Source organism: Pristiophorus japonicus, chromosome 15 (genome assembly GCF_044704955.1).
Source record: "Pristiophorus japonicus isolate sPriJap1 chromosome 15, sPriJap1.hap1, whole genome shotgun sequence".
Lineage (NCBI taxonomy): Eukaryota > Metazoa > Chordata > Chondrichthyes > Pristiophoridae > Pristiophorus > Pristiophorus japonicus.
Genome location: NC_091991.1, coordinates 68394976 through 68418961, shown reverse-complemented (window position 1 = coordinate 68418961; position 23986 = coordinate 68394976). Strand labels below are relative to the sequence as shown.

The window sequence follows — 23986 nt, the reverse complement described above, 5'->3', positions numbered from 1 at the left end:
CAAGGTGGGGGAAAGGGTAATGGTTAGGGTATTACCAGAAAAATCTGGATTCGCCCCTCGATGGAGCGGACCCGATGAGTTACTGATTAGCGGAGACACGTGTGCATGCATAAATACTGGCCTCAACTGAAAGAATATAAGGGACCGAACCAATGAATGACCCCAAATTTGTGCCAATATACCTCTCTGAATGGCATGCAGAGGCTTACGACAGATGGGTAAATGGACTAGTAGGCGGACTAATAGGAGGAATGTGTATCATATTTGTAATGTCATGATAATCTGGCTGTGGGAGAGGACCCAAGAGAGGAATAGGAATGGCCAGGTGAAAATGGAGATGGTAAGGCTCTGACCCCAGTATGGGATGTCCAGATTGTGTTCCCCCAAACAGGTAACACAAAAGGATGTTGTTATTGGCCTTGTTGGGCCTGGCCAGAGGAACAGAATACATGGTGACGCTGTCCAACAGATACAACGACGAGAGTATTATCCCAGAGGACGAAAAGGGGATCACACACTACTTCAAGAACCAGAAGAAACAATGTTGGGAGCGTCACCCTAATTCTCACCCCACCTATAAAAGGATCAAAGGGCGAGGATAGCAGCCAGTGCGCTAGTCCGTCAGCCCCAGGGTGCTGGAAGGCAGGGTGTGACCCGGGACATAAGTTGCCAGATTGTCCCTGGATAACCAAGACCAGGGGGGAGGGGGAACCATCTATAAAGACCTCGCGTGCGTGAATAATAGGGCCATTGCATATCAGGGAGTGTTTGGATGTTGGTGTTTAGAACTAACCGCTACATTCACACCAGAAACCCCGAATCCCCCACCACCAGATTGACCACAAACAGGAAGAGGCAAGTGGAGGGCTGGTGATAAAGAAGACAAAGAAAAAGATACACTTTGGAATACGGCAGAAGATAATTACAATATTTCTAAATCTGACCGATCTAACGATCCCCAGTTTCTGCGGGTCAAAAACAATAAGCATGTATAAAAATCTGACATTGTGGGCATTAGATGGACCCGAGTCTATCCCGAGGTTTATCACATTAAAAGGAAAGGTTAGTCGAAAAAGGGGAATACTAGAAATGATGGGCGCAGGATTATGCGGCGGGCGTAGCAACGGTAAACACTATGGGCCCAAGTTTCCACATGATTTGCGCCTGATTTTTCAGAGCAACTGGTGGAGAACGGACTATCTTAGAAATCGCAATTCTCCACATTTTTTTTTCTGCAGTTCTTGTCAGGTAGAACAGTTCTACTTTGGAACATAATTTTTTCTTCAAAAGGGGGCGTGTCCGGCCACTGACGCCTGATTTGAAAGTTTCCACAGTGAAAACGTACTCCAAACTAAAGTAGAATGGAGCAAGTGAAGATTTTTGTAGAACTGAAAAAGCGTGTTCTACACATTAAAAAATCAGGCGCAGGTTACAAATTAGGCGTCCAGAACGAGGTGGGGGGGGGGGGGGGGGGAAAAGGGAAGTCATTAAATTTTATAATAAATCCTTATTTATACTTATACAAATATTATACAAATAAATCCAACCTGAATAAACATTTATAAGCAAAGAAAAGATTAAATAAACCATCTTCCTACCTGTGTGAAAGTGCTTCAGGCAGGCCTTTCGGGACTGAAGGCTGAACGGGCCGGCCCGAAGTCCCCAGCACCAGATTTACAGGTAGGTGGCGTTGGGTTGGGTCGGGTCGGGTCGGGATGGTTCGGTTCGGGAGGGAGAGGGAGGAGGTCAGGTCGGATCCAGTCCAGGAGCGTGAGTCGGGTCGGGTCCAGTCGGGGGGGCGCGGAGCGGGAACAGGAGCGCGGGTCGGGTCGGGTCCAGTCGGGCAGCGGGAACTGGAGCGCGGGTCGTGTCGGGTCGGGTCCAGTCGGGGAGCGGGAACAGGAGCGCGGGTCGGGTTGGGTCCAGGCGGGGGGGGGGGGGGCGGGGCGGGGGGAAGCGGGTGTCGGGTCTGATCCGGAGGCAGGGGGGAGTGGGTGTCGGGTCCGGTCCGGGGGGGGGGGGGGGGGGGGGAGCAGGAGCTGGCCGTGGGAGGAGCCTTATTCACGCAACCCCAGTGAGGCCATTCGGCCAGGGCTAGGGGCTGCGTGCTTCGGGCCCCTCCCACACAGTTCGGCGCCTGGAGCTACTGCACTTGCGTGCCTACTGTAGCGCGCAAGTGCAGAGGACCCGGCACTGTTTTCAGCGCAGGGGCCTGGCTCCGCCCCCCTACAGCTCATGCTGGCTGCACCGAGGGCCAGAGGACCTGCAGGGAGGTGGAGAATACGGAGGATTTTTTTTAGGCGCACTTTGTGGCGCGAAAAACGGGCGTCCACGTTCTCGGCGCGTGTGGAAACTTGGGCCCTATAGATCTCCAGATTGTAGAAAAGCAGGCACTCACCCAAACCCTAAGAGGGTTGCTGGAGAGGGGAGATGATAATGAGAAGATGCAGGCCCAACGAGAATTGCTACAAGTGGCTCACAGACTAAGGGATCATGCTAAGACAATTAACTTAATAAACGCGAACCAAAAGTACAATAGCGAAAGCGGACAAAACGCCGCAGTATGTGCCGGGTATGGAGCATGGCTGATAAGTTCAGTACAACATAACTTAGAACAGCTACAAAATGGGGAGGTCCCAGATTGGATAACCAATGATGTATTCAGGGACTGGACCTTGAGAAAAAGGGAAACAGACACCTATGAAATCAGACGAAACAGCCATGCATGGGTTCCGAAAACTAAATGTGTAACTGGTCATCAGAATATAATCTGATTGTAGTATCAATACCACAATATGATGTGACCTGTATAAAGTTAATATAGGAGAAATAAGAAACCAACATGGGTCAGATACCGCAAACTGCACCAATACGTTATTAAGAAAGGAGATGATGCCAAAGGTGTGTGCATTAAAGATTGTTATAAGAATAACCAGGTTGTTTTGTGCCGAGAACATCTAAATTTGATCATGACGATGATACGGCTGCACAGAGGATGCATCGTGAGCATAATCCCGCTGATGCTGGATTCTGAGACAACAGCAGCCCCACGAAGTAATGGGCAATGGTGTGCCAGCATCACAGCCACTAACATGACTGTGGGAGGAGTAACACACTGCCCCATCACTACCACCAACCTTTGCTTCACGACCAGAGAAGAGGTTAATATTCAGGGACATATTATATACCCAGAATTAGAAGAAACTGTCAATGGAACAGTGGTAGACACTATAAAGGCGGGGTTCAAGGGCTTCGAAGAGCCTCAGGGAAAACCCATTCCCAAACTAAGTGAGGAACAGACAGCATTGGAGAAGTGTGTCTGTGAGCAACGACAAAAATACATCATCCTGATAAAAAAGATTGTTAAGCTACAAAAAGACACAAAGAAAGTGCTGTCCAATCAACCATGGTATATACGACTATGGAATTTTGGACTTAATATGTTCATGTATACCCTTGGATAAGAATTATATCACTTCGTGATCATGCAGATGTTGATTGTACTTATGTTACTGTTTGAATGGTGCTTTAGATGTAGGAGAAGGATAAAAGCACTGGTAAAAGACGCTCAGAAATACGAAAGGAAGCCTTTGCTGAAAGTAGGCAACAGGGGCGACGAACCAAACCAACACGAAAACCTGATATGAATCATGAGTGTCCCAATCCTATCACCTGATCAACTAAATCGGGGTGGGAGACACACGAGTCTAGTTAGGTAATTTTTAAAAATTGTTCACGGTGGGTTAATAGAATAACCATATGACCAAAGGGGGGATTGAAGGGGGAATTAAGAGTTAAATGCACTTTATGCTAGCAAGGCAAAAATAAGCTGTAGCAAATCATCAGGTGCAAAGAGCAGTCTGCAACAGCCTAACCACAGGACGTGTTTTTTGGATCAATGGTCCTAAGTTTATGGTGTAAGTTCCTGTTATTGGCAGGAGGCAGGATGCATCTGTTCATACCCAAGGAAGATAATGGAACAATCAGCAAGTTAAAATTAACAAGCTGTAACTAAGCGAAGATTGTCACACGGTAGAGAGAATGACCAATGATAATATAAATCACTTTGCAAAGAATTCTGTATAAAGAAGCAGCTCTGAATGTGTTCGAAGAGAACGGTTGGGGAAAGCATCCAGTTGCGGAACTGGTGTAAATCATGTCTCCTTTGATCAAGCAAATTAAACATTTATTTTCTCCACAACAGACCTGTGTTGAGTATCTTAGTCATATAGATTGTAAATATCTGAGGCCCAAGCACTGATCCTTGTGGCACTCCACTAGTTACAGCTTGGCAATCTGAAAATGACCCACTTATCCCTACTTTCTGATTTCTGTCCATTAACCAAGCCTCTATCCTTGCTAATATATTATCTCCAACCACGAGTGCTTCTCTTGCGTAGCAATCTTTTATGTGGCACCTTATCAAATGCCCTTTGAAAATCTGAATATACATCCACTGGTTCCCCTTTATCTACTCTAGTTACATTCTCAAGAAACTAATAAATTTGTTAAACATGACTTCTCTTTCATAAAACCATGTTGACTCTGTCTAATCATATGAAGATTTTCTATGTGTCCTGTTACCACTTCCTCAATAATGGATTCCAGCATTTTTCCGACAACTGATGTCAGGCTAATTGGCCTGTAGTTCCACGTTTTCTCTTTCCCTCCTTTCTTGAAAACTGGGGTTACAATTGCTATCATCCAATCTGCTGGGACTGTTCCAAAATCCCCTAGATTCTAGAAGATATCAATAATACATCCACCATCTCTGCAGCCACCTCTTTTAGAATCTTAGGATGCAGGCCGTCAGGTCCAGGGGATGTCAGCTTTTAGTCCCATTAATTTCTCAAGTACTTTTTCTCTACTCATTAATTATGACTTATCAGCCCTTAATTCCCCACTATTTTTGGAATGCTTTTTGTGACTTCTACGGTGAAGACAGATAAAAAATATTTGTTTTAAGTCTCTGCCATGTCCTTATTCACGATTATAATTTCACTTCTCAGCCTCCAAGGGACTTTTTCTACTCTCTTCCTTTTTACAAACTTGTAGAGGCTCTTGCAATCTGTTTTTCTATTTCTTGCGAGTTTACTCTCATTCTATTTTCTCCCCTTTTATCAATTATTTAGTCATCCTTTGCTGGTTTATAAAGCTCTTCCAATCCTCAGACTTCCTACTATTCTTCGCAACATTATAAGCCTCTTATTTTAATCTAATACTTTCCTTAACTTCTTCAGTTAGCCGTGTACGGATCATTTTTCAGATGGTGTGAAGAAATAGTGAGAGAGAGAAAACAAAGAGAAATTGTGACGACTTGGGCAGATGATGGCAGGCTGCAGAGATCAAGGATGGCAGCTGCCAGTTAAGCATCAAGTATGAGAAATTATAATGGTGAATAAGGAAATGTGTGGCATGCTGAACTTGTAAGGGAAAAAAAATGACGACATTCACCTTAAAGCATCAAATGACTTCTCAGACGATGGACCCTGTATCTTGGAGGAAGCTGCCATGCAGGTCAAACTGATACTCTGCCCCTCCATCCAGCTCCTGGATTCACTCGCTCTCTACAACCTGGACACTGACTCACTGATGCTCCAAGTATACTCCACCGTGTCCACAAATCAACTTCATCCCACCACAGGACCTCAGATTTCAACGTGGAATCTCTTATGTGACCTACTTCCTGTGCTCTGTTTATGACCAGAACATGTCTCTCGTAACAGCACTGGCCCCCAGTCATCAAAATCTACAGCGGGCCTTGGACAACGTGGACCATTTTCCATTCTTCGGGAGCCTACTATCACAGCAAGGCCAGACGTCGACAACCAGGTCCAATACCACCTCCAGTGCGCCAGCGCAGCTTTCAGTTGCCTGAGGAAGAGAGTGTTTGAAGACCAGGACCTCAAATCTGGCACCAAGCTTATGGTCTACAGAGTGGTAGTGATACACGTCCTCCTATCTAGCTCAGAGACGTGGACTATATACGATAGACACCTCAAAGCACTGGAAAAGTACCACCAGCGCTGCCTCCGCAAGATCCTGAACATCCACTGGGAGGATAGACGCATCATCAGTGTTCTCGATCAGACCAACATCCCCAGCATCGAAGCACTCACCACACTCGACCAGCTCCGTTGGGCGGGCCACATCATCCGCATGCCCGACACGAGACTCCCAAAGCAAGCGCTCTACTCTGAACTCCTACTAGGCAAGCGAGCCCCAGGTGGGCAGAGGAAACGTTTCAAGGACACCCTCAAAGTCTCCTTGATAAAGTGCAACATCCCCACCAACACCTGGGAATCCCTGGCCCAAGACCACCCTAAGTGGAGGAAGAGCATCCGGGAGGGCGCTGAGCACCTAGAGTCTCGTTGCTGAGAGCATGCAGAAAGCAAGCGCAGACAGCAGAAGGAGCATGCGACAAACCAGACTCCCCACCCACCCTTTCCTTCAACCACTATCTGTCCCACCTGTGACAGAGACTGTAATTCCCATATTGGACTGTACAGTTACCTGAGAACTCACTTTTAGAGTGGAAGCAAGTCTTCCTCGATTTCGAAGGACTGCCTAAGATGATGACGACTGATACTCTGCCCCTCCAACAGCTCCTGAATTCACTCACTCTCTACAACCTGGACACTGACTCAGGTGATGCTCCAAGCATACTCCACCATGTCTACAAGTCAACTTCATCCCACCACAGGACCTCAGATTTCAACTTTGGTATCTCTTATGTGACTTACTTCCTATGCTCTGTTTATGACCAGGACATGTCTTCTCCTGATCTTTGCCATGCCGATGTAAGCACAATTCCCTGTGGCCATTCGTGCGGGCATTTTGGCGAGCTGCTCCAGACCAGAGCCCATTACTTGCATCTATTTTTTGCGCCCTCTCAAGCAGAGATGAAGTGGCGGGCGAGAGGGACTGTGGACAGGGCGAGGTGGAGAGGCGGGTAGGGGGAGAGGAGAGAATGAGTGGGGGAAAAAGGAGAGATTGGGTGGGAGAGGAGAGGGGAAAAGGAGGAAGGGGTGGAAGGAGGGAATAATGGAAGAGATGAGGTCAGCTTCCACATGCACGTTGGCGAAACTCATTTCTACTTCAATACCTTTCCAAACTCATCCACTGCCTCTGTCCTCTGTGCATCTTCCCTCATGCCCATCCCCATTTGTTCCCTTCAACCGCGATGGCTTCCTTTCCCAAAACACCTACCAGCTCCCACCCAAAAAAGAAAAAAAAGCAGAAAAAAAAAGAGGGCAGGGAGGAAGATGAGAGGAAAGAGGAGAGAGGCACAAAGAGAAGCAGTAACATGAAGAAGGTAGAGGCATGCAAGACTGGGACCACATGCTCCCATTTTTGATAAGCAACGCCACAAGAAATCCATTTTATATATTAAAGTCTTAGGTATCTTCACACTTCCTGTCCACCACACAGACTTATGCAAATTTCTGCGTCGTACTTGCAAAAAAATATGAAAGGCAGTCATTTGGAATGTATAAACTCTCTGGCAAAACAAAGTACCACAGCCAGAAAGTCTGCGGCCTCTTAGTTGACCTTTCTATCAACTCAATAACTGTTTACTTATCCATTAGAGTTTTCATCCTCAAGGGAATAAATATCAGTAATACAGTGTAATTTACATATTGCTGTGTTACTTACAAAACTGTACATTTTCTGACATCGTAAGCAGGACTGTAGGAGATATGTTGGCATAAAAATGATATATGTAGAGCACAATATCTATCCACTCAAATATGTGTCACGCGTCAAACAAAGGTGTAAAGGGACAAAAACAGAAAATGCTGGAAACACTCAGCAGGCCAGGCAGCATCCTGTTGTTTTGGATTCCAACATCCGCAGTATTTTGCTACTGTATAAATAAAGGGACTCTCCAGTTACACAAAATACCAGAGCACAACATACCAGAGATCTCTTCATTGACTTTTGTATGAACTCGCCCAGAGATCACGTTACAGCAGCAGAATTGACCTCTGTATAAACTCTGATGTTGACTGAGCAGCAGCAATGAGACGTTGTAGCCTTAAAAGAGCACACCCTACACATCATGTGGCACACTGCTCCGAAAGGCACAGAACCAAGGTGGCTAACGTGTCATGTGCAAGGACTAATTTGACTTGAGTAGAATTACATGTACAAATTAAAAGAAAACTCTCTGGAGAATAGAGATATGTAAATATAACAAAAGCTGCTATTATTGGGGCCAAGGTGCTTCACAGGATGTTCTGTGTTTCATAAAGTCAGTAAATAGGGCGAGAACATTTCACTTGCAAATAAGTTGGGGCAAACTGAACATGTCAAGTACCTCTCTGAAGCACATCACTGTCCCTCTTGCTCATGCCCTTCCATGCTTTGGTGCTAGATATTGCACTTCTCTTTCCCCATCCTTTTCTGCCAATTTGCTCTCCCTTCCTGAAGCTGTGTGTGTGTTATCGCTCTCTCTCGCTGATTTTTCTCCATAATTCTGGAGTACTAAAGCCAATTGTATCTGACCTGGCTGAGATCAGCTATTGAGAGCAAACCTGCCCCAGTCTGCTGAGCTAGCTACTATTAGCCATGGTGCCGATAAAGTAGGCACGAGAAAAAGCTATGACAACCACCTACAGGGCACCTGGCTTCCAGACCACTTCCCATTGCTTTGCTATATGAGGATGGTTGCAACTGGAATATTACTGAAAAATCACATATTTTACTAATATATATATTGATGTACACACTACATCATTACATATTTACTGAGGCGTACGAAAGCATGGGCCTTACGCTAAACATCAGTAAGACAAAGGTTCTCTACCAGCCTGTCCTCACCGCACTGCCCCCCAGTCATCAAGATCCACGGCGCGTCCCTGGACACAGTGGACCACTTCCCATATCTCGGGAGCCTCCTATCAACAACAGCAGGCATCGACGACGAGATCCAACACCGCTCCCAGTGCGCCAGTGCAGCCTTCGGTCACCTGAGGAAAAGAGTGTTTGAAGACCAGGCCCTCCAAACTGCCACCAAGCTCATGGTCTACAGGGCTGTAGTAATACCTGTCCTCCTGTATGGCTCAGAGACATGGACCATGTACAGTAGACAGCTCAAGTTGCTGGAGAAATATCACCAACGATGCCTCCGCAAGATCCTGCAAATCCCCTGGGAGGACAGGCGCACCAACATCAGCGTCTTCACTCAGGCTAACATCCCCAGCATTGAAGCACTGACCACACTCGATCAGCTCCGCTGGGCGGGCCATATAGTCCGCATGCCAGACACGAGACTCCCAAAGCAAGTGCTCTACTCAGAGCTCCTTCATGGCAAACGAGCCAAAGGTGGGCAGCGGAAACGCTACAAAAGAGATGGCGGAAGTTATAGCAGATGCATTCGTTATAATCTACCAAAACTCTCTGGACTCTGGGGAGGTACCAGCGGATTGGAAAGCAGCTAATGTAATGCCTCTGTTTTAAAAAAAAGAGGGCAGTCAAAAGGCAAGTAACTATAGGCCGGTTAGTTTAACATCTGTAGTGGGGAAAATGCTTGAAGCTTTCATGAATGAAGAAATAGCGGGACATCTAGATAAGAATAGTGCAATCAAGCAGAAGCAACATGGATTCATGAAGGGGAAATCATGTTTAACTAATTTACTTGAATTCCTTGAGGACATAACGAGCATGGTGGAGAGAGGTGTACCGATGGATGTGGTGTATTTAGATTTCCAAAAGGCATTCAATAAGGTGCCACACAAAAGGTTACTGCAGAAGATAAAGGTACGCGGAGTCAGAGGAAATGTATTAGCATGGATCGAGAATTGGCTGGCTAACAGAAAGCAGAGTGTCGGGATAAATGGATCCTTTTCGGGTTGGAAATCGGTGGTTACTGGTGTGCCACAGGGATCGGTGCTGGGACCACAATTGTTTACAATATACATAGATGACCTGGAAGAGGGGACAGAGTGTAGTGTAACAAAATTTGCAGATGACACAAAGATTAGTGGGAAAGCAGGTTGTGTAGAGGACAGAGAGAGGCTGCAAAGAGATTTAGATAGGTTAAGCGAATGGGCTAAGGTTTGGTAGATGAAATACAATGTCGGAAAATGTGAGGTCATCCACCTTGGAAAAAAAAAAAACAGTAAAAGGGAATATTATTTGAATGGGGAGAAATTACAACATGCTGTGGTGCAGAGGGACCTGGGGGTCCTTGTGCATGAACATTTTTTTTTTTTAAACAACTGCCTCCCCGTCGGGGAAATGAACCCCGGTCTCCAGCGTGACAGGCGAGGATACTCACCACTATACTAACGAGGAACTGACGGGTTAAAGTACACTAGCTCCTTCGAGCCAGAATTGAACCAGCGACCTAAGGATGACTTTGCTGAGTATTACCACTACATTCCTCCGCTCTACCAACTGAGCTATCGAAGGGAAGCGCCTAAAGATTGCAGTTAACAGAGGATGGTTTCGATCAATCGACCTCTGGGTTATGGGCCCAGCATGCTTCCGCTGCGCCACTCTGCTGCTGGATGAAACTCTTTTGAATCCCAAAAAGTTAGTTTGCAGGTGCAGCAGGTAATCAGGAAGGCGAATGGAATGTTGGCCTTCATTGCGAGAGGGATGGAGTACAAAAGCAGGGAGGTGCAACTGTACAGGATATTGGTGAGGCCGCACCTGGAGTACTCCGTGCAGTTTTGGTCACCTTACTTAAGGAAGGATATACTAGCCTTGGAGGGGGTATATAGACAATTCACTTGGCTGATTCTGGAGATGAGGGGGTTACCTTATGATGATAGATTGAGTAGACTGGGTCTTTACTCGTTGGAGTTCAGAAGGATGAGGGGTGATCTTACAGAAACATTTAAAATAATGAAAGGGATAGACAAGATAGAGGCAGAGAGGTTGTTTCCACTGGTCGGGGAGACTAGAACTAGGGGGCACAGCCTCAAAATACGGGGGAGCCAATTTAAAACAGAGTTGAGAAGGAATTTCTTCTCCCAGATGGTTGTGAATCTGTGAAATTCTCTGCCCAAGGAAGCAGTTGAGGCTAGCTCATTGAATGTATTCAAATCACAGATAGATAGATTTGTAACCAATATGGTAATTAAGGGTTATGGGGAGCGGGCGGGTAAGTGGAGCTGAGTCCACGGCCAGATCAGCCGTGATCTTTTTGAATGGCGGAGCAGGCTCAAGGGGCTAGATGGCCTACTCCTGTTCCTAATTCTTATGCTCTTATGTTATGTTCATAGGACACCCTCAAAGCCTCTCTGATAAAGTGCAATATCCCCACTGACACCTGGGAGTCCCTGGCCCAAAACCGCCCTAAGTGGAAGAAGTGCATCTGAGAGGGCGCTGAGCACCTCGAGTCTCAACGCTGAGAGCATGCAGAAATCAAGTGCAGACAGCAGAAAGAGCATGCGGTGAACCAGTCCCACCCACCCCTCCCCTCAGCAACTATCTGTCCCACCTGTAACAGAGTCTGTGGCTCTCGCATTGAACTGTTCAGCCACCAAAGAACTCACTTCAGGAGTGGAATCAAGTCTTCCTCGATTCCGAGGGACTGCCTATGATGACATATTCAAATAAAAATATCACAAGCATACAATTTAATTTAAAATAATCCTTTTCCCCTTAATTTCTTCCTCAATCGGATAGAAAATCACTTGTCAGTAATAATCTATTAAGTCTAATTAAATAGAAAGTAAATTAATTTGGAAACCTGTCTGATCCTCATGCAACTTTTTTTTTAAAAAAGAGCATATTTGTGAAAAGAAAAATCATGCAGATAAATTCATTTTCATGGGCCTCACTAAACATGAATCAGTTTGAAAATTTCCAAACATCCAAAAAGTAATTTCATCTCTTCATACCTGTTGGAGAAGCGGAGCCAGAAGACATTGTACGCATAAATCTGCAACGGCTGGACTGAACGAAGGAGGACAATATATCGAATGTCAAATTTAACCAATCCTTCGATATCTTCTCTATCAAACAGCACCGGATTCTCAATGTACTTGCACACTACCTGCAGATAGACAATGACCAGTATATCATTGGTGTAAAACTACCAAAGTTACATTTTCCCTTGATATTTTTCTCTCATCTCATAAAATGGCTGACTCATGCCGAGGCATGATGCCGCATGCTCTCCAGTACCTCATCCAAATGGCCATTGAACATGTGCGAAGCTAGTGAGTGCTGAATGGTGATTTGGCTGATTGGTGATGTGGCATACATCACTAGCTGGCTTCACAAATGCACTATCCAGGATGAGTCACTGGTTAGTGATCCAACAACTTGTATTTATATAGTGCCTTTAACATAGTAAGACATCCCAAGGTGCTTCATAGGAGCATTATCAAACAAAATTTGGCACAGAGCAGAGATATTAGGACAGATGACAAAAAACTTGATCAAAGAGGTAGGTTTGAAGGAGTGTCTTAAAGGAGAGAGGCGCGGAGATATTTAGGGAGGGTATTCCAGAGCTTAGAGCCCAGGCAGCTGAAGGCACGGCCACCAATGATGGAGCCATTAAAATCAGGAATGCGCAAGAGGCCAGAATTGGAGGAGTGCAGATACCTCAAGGATTGTAGGACGAGGCGTGACTACAGAGAAAGGAAGAGGTGAGGCCATGGCAGGATTTGGAAACAAGGATGAGAATTTTAAAACTGAGGCATTGCAGGACCGCCAATGTAGCTCAGTGAGCACAGGGGTGGTGAATGAACGGGACTTGCTACAAGTTAGCATAAGGGCAGTAGAGCTTTAGACAAGTTAATTTTCTGCATGGTGGAAGATGGGAGGCTGGCAGGAGAGCATTGGAAGAGTCAAGTTTAGAGGTAACAATGGCATGAGGATTTCAGCAACAGATGAGCTGAGGCAGGGATAGAGACAGGTGATGTTCCAGAGATGGAAGAAGATGATCTTGTTGATAATGTGAGATATGTAACCAAGAGAGAGGGATAGAGTCGGTGGCTCGGGAACGGAATTTGTGGCAGTGGCTGAAGATAATAGCTTCGGTCTTCCCAATATTTAGCTGGAGGAAATTTCTACTCATCCAGGACTGGATGTCGGAGAGGCAGCAGGAACCAGGGTGACTTTCCCATTCCCTAGCCCAGGCTTAAAATGAGGTCAACTGGAACACCCCCATCACTGCCCCATTTGAAATGTGCACAAAACACAAAAAATAAAATCTGGGACATTCTTGGTACGTACGACACGGCACCACACCATTGGCCACTGACTCACCTGGGACATTCTTTGCTTTGCAATTAACTTCACATTTCCATATTTTAGCTGGAGAAACGGGACTCACCTTTGGTGTGCTTTCCCGTTGACGAATGATGTAATTCAGGTCATTAGTAATGTGTGTGTCTAGGCCTCGAGCCAGGTTCCAGGGCTTGCAGATCCAGTGATTGTCCTCTCCCCTGAGGAACAGGATGAAGTTAATGGAATAAACAAAGATTTACATTTATACAGTACAGTGACTAGTTTTAGCAGTAAATACAGCAGCCTTTTCAGATACAAGATCCCACAAACTGCAATGAGATGAATGACTACAGTTTGGTGGTGTTGGTTGAAGGAAAAATGTTGTTCACGATAGTGCAGCAAACAACAGGTAATACAGGGCATGATGCTACTTTTACTCAAAAACGTTATCCATGCTTTCAGCTAAATAGCAGTTTCCATAAAATAGCCCGAATCCCTTATGGACTACAAGCTGCGTTTTTCTTTTTGGGTGTGAATGGGTTAATATAGCCTTAGTTTAACAATTAGGAGATTACAGGTATTTGCCATTCATGTAGTGACTTAATGGCCACCTTCCATTTTGATGACAGCTATTTGCTTCAAAGCATAAATGCAAAATATAAAACGTTCTTGCTTGACACACGTCAGCACATGACTACTGTGCATTACAGTTTTATGTGGAAGTCATGCTCGGCTTTTTTCAGAGCAATGGTACATTCTGATTCAGTTTTAAATGTGAAGTCCAGCACAAATTAGTCCCGTTTTCTAATGGAAGGAATTGCCGCAGGAAGTCCCATTGAAAGCCAAATCAAGATTGACCCAATCAATGGCAGCACCCTTTTTAAACAATTATTTCTCCAACTTCTTTCCCCCTCCTCCCCAAAACAGTACATTTCTACAGACATCCTTGTGGTATCTTGTCCAAGTGATTATGTTATCATGCCAACTTAGAACAGCAAGTGTCAGCAGGCTACTAGACGTCTAGCTGAGAGGGGAGGAGGCAGAAATCACCACTGCGCTCCATCTTGTCCTGATCAGTTGTCCACACGTGCACACTTTCCAGCATGAATCACACTACAGTGAACTGGAGCTGGCACCCGTGTAATTTTATTCTCTTCTTTAAACCAGGGCACTAGAAATTAGTAGCCCTCTGAAACAGTCTAAATGTTATAAGAGCAAGCTGTTACTTCTTTAATTTACAATTTGGGCAGATTTCAAGAAGGAATCTAATTTATGGCTCAAGCAACAGCTATAAACTACGAGTCATCTACACCCTTGGCTTGCAATCACCACTGAAAACTCAATAAAAGTCTTTTGCATTGCCTACCTGTCTTTGCGTTGTTGATAACAGCTAACAAACTGAGGTAGCTCTGTGCGAAGGTTATAGGTCAGGGGCAGCCAGTTTGGGCCATCCGCTCCTCCAGCTCGCCGTGCCACGGCAGCTAAACAATCCTTCAGCGTCACCAGGTTCTCGCAAGGAAATTGATTAACCATGACCTGGGGCCTCTGCTCGCTCAGAGTCCTGAAAATGTTTAACACAAACGTACAAAAAAGGTTGAAGGCGAGTTCTCAAACAAGCAGCAAGTCATCTGTTTCATATAGAAGCATTCCACTTCTAAAGTTGGTGTCAGAGTATGGATAACCTCCAGATAGCAAAAGACATGAGATCACTTAAGGAAAAAAAAACAAAGGTTTGTTAAGTAATTGGGGGCCACTTTGATCTTTCTCCTTTACAATAAATTGCTATTACAAGGCTTGAGTTATAGCCATATATTTATATGCACTACATATCTTTTAGTCTCTCTTCCCACCCCCCCCCCCCATTATCTCTTGCAGTACCGCCCCTCCTTTACTCATTGACTCGATTACTGAAGAACAGTTCCCCTGGCGGTTGCCTTCTGGTACCTGACCCAAGTGACTATTATTCATGTGCGAGTCTTAATGGAAAGTTTTGACAAGCTGACTGAAGGGGACATCACACCCAAAACCAATGCTGCTTTCTCTTGTATTCAGAGTAGCGCATTCCCGGCAGGGGTTGGTGTACAGTAATCAGGAACCCTGGTTGACTTTTTGCATGGGGTGGCAGAAAGAAAGAAAGAGAGAGAGAGAGGGAGGAAAAGAGGAGGAGGGTGAAAATTCTAAGCATGGTACCCCACCCCCCATTTCCCCTGGTTGCCAGGGTCCTTGAAAAGAGCTGACGGAAGGGGCAAAGGTGATTCTTTGACCCTTAATTGGTTTCATAAATCAGGATTCTGACATTGAAAACTCTCTCAATTATCAGGCTAAATATCCACATGGAACCAACCACTTTCTAGGTGATTGTTTGGCTGTTGGATAGAACAGGGTTTCTTGCAAACTATTAACATATCGAGGCTACAACCTTAAATCCATGTATGTGCAATGGTATTCTCTTTAGAATGTAGAACTTCTACCTCCCCCCATCCCCCAAACATTCTCTGGGAATTGTCTCTGATTCTGCATTGCCATAAATCATTAGTCAACCTGCCAAAAAAGTAATTCAATTGATAGGAAGTACTTCCAGACTAAGTATTTAAACCACTATATAAAATGGAAGTTCTTCCTTTCTTCTGTTCATGACCAATTTTCTTACATGAAGTACAACCAAACTACCACAGTTAATTCCAAATCGAGACAAATTTCATTCTATCCAGACTCGCCTTCCCATCCCGAGCTCTTGGACTTGAGCACTTGATCACCTGGAAAATCACACTGCTAGTAACTTTGGTTTTGGCTAAAAAGGCAAGCAAGATTCAGGTTTTGGTGTCAAGTCAATCCTATTTCACCCGATATTCAGACTGCGTGATCCTGCGGATCCATTTAAAATTCTTACCAAATGTAATAGTACTATTTTATTTAGGTTAGGAAGCAGTCATCTGTAATTTTCAAGTCAAGCACACTCCACAGATGCTCACTGCACCTTAACAAGCTATGTGGTTAGGATTATGTCTCTGTGGAAGATTTTTGGGTCTTACTGTCCCAGGATATTGGGTAGGTCAGTAGCCAGATTGCGCCTGATCTGTTCTTAGATGTTATCCTTTATTTTGCCACCTTAAAAGACAAAGAGTCGCTTAGGTTGCATCATCGGCCTCAACCAAGCATGTTTATATTAATGATATTTGTCATATGGGAACTTTGAGCAACCCGCTTAACTTTACCAAATACTACAATTCAGAACTTGCCAGGGTTGCCAATAATCAATGTTGGAATAATTTTCTGCCTGCAAGAGCCTCCCGCGTCCTAGTTCAATACTGTATCAACGATCTTCAGCAGTACGAGGAGCGTGCATACTGAAGGACAGAAAGATTATCTTGCTCAAGTAAAATCTTCATTTTTTTTTTTCTAGAGTATACTCCACACCACACTCCTTCCCAACCTTTCCCTCCTTGCATTGTCTTCTATTTTTCTTATTTGTTAAATATCAAACTGAAGCCATGGGGTAGAGCTTACGATTTACGGAAGAAGAAAGCAAGAGGTCACCTGGTAATTCCTCTGATGTCACAGCGCCATGACATCTCAAAACCTCAGACGAGCTGCTCTTAATTCTCCACCTCCCCCCTCAGGAACATGACATGATATGAGGTCTCTCCAGCAGTGTGTGGAGGAATACTCCTTTCCAAAAAAGGTGAAGACTCTTATCAGAGATAGGTTACCTCTTTTTCCTTTCGGTCTTTCTGTGAAATGTCATGAAAGAATAGATGGTGTGAAAGAAGACTTTCATCCCATCAACCAGGGTTGGCATGACAGATATGCGACAATCCACTGTACCACACAGTCTTCTTTGTCAGTCCATTCTGCAGAAAGCTGAACTAGTTTCGGCATACAATTATGCAATTAAAGCCAAATTTGTGTGACATTAATTCCCCTGGAGAATGAGTTGAAAATTCCCCTCTCCGTTAATGAGACACTGACCTGTAGTCTTTGAAATGATGGTACAAATAAAGAATATCTGCCTCCTTTTCATCGTCCGTAAACACAAAGCGTGGGGAATTCAGGTTCTCCAACACTTGCTTAAAGTCTGTATATACCCTGAACAAAAAGTGGAAAGGATGTTAAAACACAAGAACCAAATGGTTCAGAGCCACTGAATCAGAACCATTTCTCGCTGAAACAATATGAGAATCTAAACAGCTTCCAAGCTTACATGCGAGAGGGCCACTAAGAAATTTCAGAGACCCAAATACACCTTGTATACATCAGGTCTGGTTCATTATCTGTAAACCATCAATCCCACAACCCGCTTCGAGCCTGGTCTGTCATTAAATTAGATCAAGTTTGATTTGTATCTTAACTCCATTTACCCACCATGGTTCTGTAACCTTTAATACCCTTGCCTAACACAGATCTACCGATCTTGTCACTTTCTTCATCATCCTCATCCTCCTCCCCCTCCCCCTCCTCCTCCCACCCCCAGAGCATATAGTTTCTCTCCATCTACCCTATCAAATCCTTTAAGCATCTTGAACACCTCAATTAGATCACCCCTTGATCTTCAATTCTCGAGGAAATACAAGACTATTCTATGCATCCTGTCCTCATAATTTAATCCTTTGAGCCCCAGTATCATTCTGCACTGCACCCCTCGAAGGCCAATATATACTTCCCATGGTATGGTGCCCAGAGCTGAATGCAGTACTCCAGATGCGGTCTAACCACAGCTTTATATAACTGTAGCAGAATTTCCACACCTTTGTATCCCAAACCCCTTGAGATGAAGGCTAACATTCTAATAATTTTTTTGTACACTAGTTTTTGGTGATTTTTGTACTTTGACCCCTAAATCTCCTTGCTCCTTCACAGTTCCTAGCTTCTCACCATTTAGAAAAAAACGATTTATCTTTCTTGGGTCAAAAGTAGATTACCTCACACTTCCCACGTTGAACTCCATCTGCTACAGTTCTGCCCACTCATTTAATCTATCAATGTCCCTTTGCAAGTTTCTGGTCCCATCTACTCTACTTACTGTACCACCTAACTTAGTGTCGTCAACAAACTTGAATATTCCTCTTTATTCCTTTATCTAAGTTATTGATAAATATAGTGAAAAAGCTAAGGCCCAGTACAGATCTCTGGGAAGCACCACTAGTCACATCCCGCAAGTTCCAATTATTATTGAATAAAAACTAAGGAAATGTAACAATCCCCCTCAAGCACTATTACTTCCACGTACACTGCACCTTACTCGTAACTCCTCTTGATGCATTAATTTATCTGAACTTGAATGAAGAATCAACCACCTGTCGTGTATAGTATGTCAGAAAAGCACTTTATCATGTCAGTACAAACAACAGGACCCATCGAGATATATTTATTAAAAAAAATAATTGCAGCTGAGCCACACAGATAACTTTAACACTGCTGATTTTTGTGTAGCGAGTATTGAGGACAGGTTTTCTGTGAGGGGGACTCCCTGAAACTATTGATAAATTCGCGGGGGCACACTAACTTCTGAAAGACTGTGTCAGTTGCCCAAAAGGAGAACACTGGAGTTTGGAGGAAAAGGGACTATAAAGTGGTCTTTTAAGTGGCTTAAAAACAGATCTTTCAAACTGGAATTCTGGGAAACCCAAATGGTTGTTCTAATTGTGAGAATATTCAACAAGAGATCAACAAAAAGGCTCTTGGAACTAGCAGCTGTTTCCAATTAACAGCTGGAGCTAAGTGAACACAAGACAGTCAAGGACATTGAATGAATGGACCGTATTATCTGAAGAGATAAATACTTGGGAGTTTTCTCAGGGGTGCCAGGGAGGCTATTTTTAGCCAATACTACCGTTATAATGATACAAGACTATCGCAGTGTGTTCTTAAAAATCTGCCAGTATCTATAGCACTACGCCACTATCACCACCTTCAGAAGACTGGAGAAAATAGAAATGCAAAAAATATTTATACATACTTGAAAATTTTTTCTTTCCGATAAACTGGTGGTTCTATTGAAAGTGGTAAAACTTCTTTATTGTCAGCTGAAACAGCCTGAAATTCAGAAATTGCATCATGTTCAAGATTTTAAAATGATAAACAAGATGTGTTCTTACAACGAACGCCACTGACAGTACATCTAAAGTACAATAAAAATAACCAACTTCTACACTTGGTTAGATAGCACTGCCCTCTTGGATGTAGCTCAGCGGTAGAGTGCATGCTTCGCATTTAGGAGGTGCTGGATTCAATCCCCAGCATTTCCATATAATGGATTTGTGAAAGGTAGGACATACCTGGCAAACCTGATTGAATGTTTTGAAGAGGTGACTAAAGCAGGTTGCCCTGCATTCTATCCAACAATTTTTTTAAATTCTAAAGTAGTGGACAGGGGATGTTATTTATATGGACTTCCAGAAGGCATTTGATAAAGTCCCACATAAGAGACTGTTAACTAAGGTAGAAACCCAGAGAGTTGAGAGCAAATTATTGACCTCGTTAGGAAATTGGCTGAGCGGAAGGAGACACAGAGTAGGGATACTGGGTACATACCTTATTGGTAGGATGTGACTAGTGGTGTCCCACAGAGATCTGTGTTGGGGTCCCAACTACTCACCGTAGTTATTAACAACTTAGATGGTGGCATAGAAAGTCAGATACCCAAATTTGTCGATGACACAAAGATCGGCGGCATTGTAGTCAGTGTAGATGAAAGCATAAAATTACAAAGGGATATTGATAGATTAAGTGAATGGGCAAAACTCGTCCGCAAACAGCAACTGATGCTAGATCAATTGTTAATTTTAAATCGGAGATCAATAGATTTTTGTTAACCGAAGGTATTAAGGGATATGGGCCAAAGGCAGGTAGGTACATGGCGTTAGATCGCAGATCAGCCATGATCTCATCGAATGGCGAAACAGGCTAGAGGGGCTGAATGACCTACTCCTGTTCCGATGTTCCTATTTTGCAGTTCAGCAGCAGCACATTAACTCCACAGTAGTCAGGATGGTTAGAATTTGCAGGTTGGGATTGGGCTTGACTGTGATTGAATAACCTTCAAACATCACTATTGAGGTCCGCACATCAGCTAGCTGGACAAGACACTAGAGGAAAACTAGCACCTGCCCAAACATACCTCAACAAGGAGTCAACACCTTCAGGAGAGATGGGGAGAAAATTGGCAGATACGGAAATCTTTTATAAAAAAAAAATGTGACATTTAATAACCACCACAGCTTATGGATAGCGAAATGGCACAGTAAACTTGGAGAAGTCAATATGTAAAACATCAAAAGTACTGCCAGAAATATGCTGCATTTAATTTGGCTAAAAACAAAATACTAATGCAAATCTTTTCTCCAAACAAACATACCAATCTAAGTGCTTACCTTGTAATAGTCTTCTGCAGGTTCACTGATGTTGGAGTTAACATCCCTCAAATCAGCTGGCTCCCAAGGCAAAAGCCTGCATTTCCTGATGAGAGGATTTTGCTCACCATGTGCATGATCCCACGTTACCTCTTCTGCATGAAATGTTCAAAGAATGTTTCAAAAGTGGTACATTCTGAGACACATACAACCCATTACACGTTACAACTTATTTTAAATATATTTTTCAAGCCTTTGTTTAAACACTTTTTGCATCTGAATGTCAATGCAGGCAGCTAGAAAAAGGTCCTTGTCCATCAACACATGGTGATAATTATTAAAGTAGCATCTACAAAACTATCCAATGCATCCCATAGTTTAACCAACAAAAAGCAACAGGCTAGAACATGGCATAAGGTAGTCAACCAATCAGTCTTCAGAAAACAACATAAGAAATAGGAGCAGGAGGCCATACGGCCTCTTGAGCCTGTTCTGCCATTCAACAAGATCATGGCTGATCTGATCTTGACCTCAACTATACTTTCCTGCCTGATCCCCATAACACTTGAACCCCCTATAGTTGAAGAATCTGTCTATCTCAGCCTTGAATATATTCAATGACTCAGCCTCCACAGCTCTCTGGGGTAGAGAATTCCAAAGATTCACGACCCTCTACAAGAAGAAATTCCTTTTCATCTCAGTCTTAAATCCCTTTGCAGACTCTCTGCCCTCCTCACAACTTGCTTTCTCACCTATCTTTGTATCACCAGCAAATTTGGCTACAATACACTCGGTCCCTTCATCCAATTCATTAATATAGTTTGTAAGTAGTTGAGGCCCCTGCACTGATCCTTGTGGCACCCCACTAGCTAAGTTTGCCAACCTAAAGATTACCCCTTTATCCCGACTCTCCATTTTCTGTTAGTTAGCCAATCCTCTATCCATGCTAATATATTACCCCCCCCCCCCCCCCCCCAACCCAGTGAACTTTTATCTTGTGCAGGAACCCTTTATGTGGCATCTTATCGAATGCCTTTTGGAAATCCAAATACACCACATCCACTGGTTCCCCCGTATTCACCCTGCTCATTACATCCTCAAAAGAACTCCAGCAAATTTGTCAAACATGATTTCCCTTTCATGAAACCATGCTAACTCTGCTTGATTGAATTATGCTTTTCCAAATGTCCCACTACTGCTTCTTTAATAATGGACTCCAGCATTTTCCCAACGACAGATGTAAGGCCAAGTGATCTATAGTTTCCTGCTTTTTATCTGCCTCCTTTTTAAAAAAAAAAAATAGTGGCTTTACATTTGCGGTTTTCCAATCCGCTGGGACCGCCCCAGAATCCAAGGAATTTTGGTAGATTACAACCAATGCATCCACTCTCTCTGCAGCCACTTCTTTTAAGACCCTAGGATGTAAACCATCAGGTCCAGGGGACTTGTCTGCCTTTAGTCCCATTATTTTACCAAGTACTACTTCATTAGTGATAGTGATTGTATTAAGTTCCTCCCTCCATATAGCCCCTTGATTATCTACTATTGGGATGTTTTTAGTGTCTTCTACCATGAAGACCGATAACAAAATATTTGTTCAATGTCTCTGCCATTTCCCTGTTCTCCATTATTATTTCCTCAGTCTCATCCTCTCGGGGATCAACATTTACTTTAGCCACTCTTTTCCTTTTTATGTACCTGTAGAAACTCTTACTACTCCTGCTCCTATTTCTTATGTTCTTATATTTCGTGCTTGCTACTTTCATAATCTATCTTCTCTATCATTTTTTTAGTTGCTCTTTGCTGGCTTTTAAAAGTTTCCCAATCCTCTGGCCTCCCAGTAGTCTTAGCCACATTGTATACCCTTTCAATTTGATACCATCCCTTAGTTAGCCACAGATGGTTAGCCCTTCTCTTAGTCTTTCCTTCTCATTGGGATATATTTTTGTTGCGAGTTATTAAATATCTCCTTAAAATGTCTGCCACTACTCATCAACCGTCCCATACTTTAAATTTATTTTCTCAGTTCACTTTAGCCAACTCTGCCCTCGTACCTTTGTAGTTTCTTTTATTTAAGCTTAGGACACTGGTTTGAGAACCAACTTTCTCACCTTCCAACTGAATTTGAAATTCAACCATGTTATGGTCACTTATTCCTAGAGGATCCTTTAGTGTGAGATCATTTATTAATCCTGTCTCATTACACAGTACCAGATCTAAGATAGCCTGCTCCCTGGTTGGTTCTGCAACATACTGTTCAAGGAAACTATCCCGGATACACTTAATGAACTCTTCCTCAAGGCTACCCTGGCCAATTTGCTTTGTCCAATCAATATGAAGGTTAAAATCGCCCATGATTATAGCTATTCTTTTTTTACAAGCTTCCATTATTTCTTGATTATACTGTCCACAGTGTAGCTACTGTTAGGGGCATATAGACTACGACCACCTGCGACTTTTTCTCTTTATTATTCCTTTTTTCCACCCAAACTGATTCAACATCTTGATCTTCTGAGCCAATATCGTTTCTCATTAATGCACTAATCTCATCCTTTATTAACAGTGCTACCTCACCTCCTTTTCCTTTCTGTCTGTCCTTCCAAATTGTCAAATACCCCCGAATATTTAGTTCCCACTGCTGGTCTCCTTGGAACCACGTCTCTGTAATGGTTAGTAGATCATACCCATTTGTATCTATTTGTGCCGTCAACTCATCTATTTTTATTTTAATGAATGTTACGTGCATTTAGATAAAGAGCTTTTAAATTTGTTTTTTTACCATTTTTTGCTTGCTTTGACCCCACATTCTGATTCACCTTTATGTTTATACATTCTGTCCCGTCCTGGCATGCTCTGGTTTTAATTTCCCCCAGTGCTACGCTGCTCTATTGCCTTTTCCTTATTCTTTGACTTTTAAAATTTTCACTCACCTGAATCCTCCCCCCCCACTATTTAGTTGAAAGCCCTCTCTACAGCCCTCGTTATTTTATTCGCCAGTACCAAAGTCTGAGCACGGTCTAAATGGAGTCCGTCCGAACGGAACAGCTCCCTCTTACCCCAGTACTGGTGCCAGTGTTCCCATTTCTCCCACACCAGTCTCTGATCTTATTTACCCTTTGCAAATTTGCTCGTGGCTCAGGTAGTAATCCAGAGATTATTACCTTTGTGGTTCTGCTTTTTAATTTGGCCCCTAGCTACTCATACTCTCTCAGCAGAACCTCTTTCTTTGTCCCATCTATGTCGTTGGTACCCACATGGACCACGACAAGTGGATCTTCCCCCTCCCACTTCAAGTTCCTCTCCAGCCCTGAAGAGATGTCCTTAACCCTGGCACCGGGTAGGCAACACAGCCTTCGGGACTTACGCTCTCGGCTGCAGAGAACAGTATCTATCCCCCTAATGATACTGTTCCTTACCATTACGTTTCTTTTTACTCCCCCCATTTG

General features: G+C 43.7%; 1 protein-coding gene and 1 non-coding gene across 4 annotated transcripts in view; both read right to left on the bottom strand.

Annotated features, from left to right (window-relative positions):
* The window catches only part of ttll12 (tubulin tyrosine ligase-like family, member 12), a 76164-nt gene that overhangs the window by 39642 nt on the left and 12536 nt on the right, over positions 1–23986 (bottom strand). For all 3 annotated transcript variants that reach the window (XM_070900570.1, XM_070900568.1, XM_070900569.1), the window contains exons 5-10: positions 20562–20695; positions 19148–19224; positions 17161–17277; positions 14558–14752; positions 13298–13409; positions 11856–12010 (exon numbers count right to left, since the gene is read on the bottom strand). In XM_070900570.1, coding sequence (XP_070756671.1) covers positions 11856–12010; positions 13298–13409; positions 14558–14752; positions 17161–17277; positions 19148–19224; positions 20562–20695 — 790 coding nt within the window. The remainder of the gene's footprint in view (positions 1–11855; positions 12011–13297; positions 13410–14557; positions 14753–17160; positions 17278–19147; positions 19225–20561; positions 20696–23986) is intronic.
* trnay-gua (transfer RNA tyrosine (anticodon GUA)) lies at positions 10324–10416 on the bottom strand. Its single transcript has 2 exons — positions 10380–10416; positions 10324–10359 (listed from the first exon to the last, which is right to left on the bottom strand). It is a non-coding gene; the product is annotated as a tRNA-Tyr (tRNA).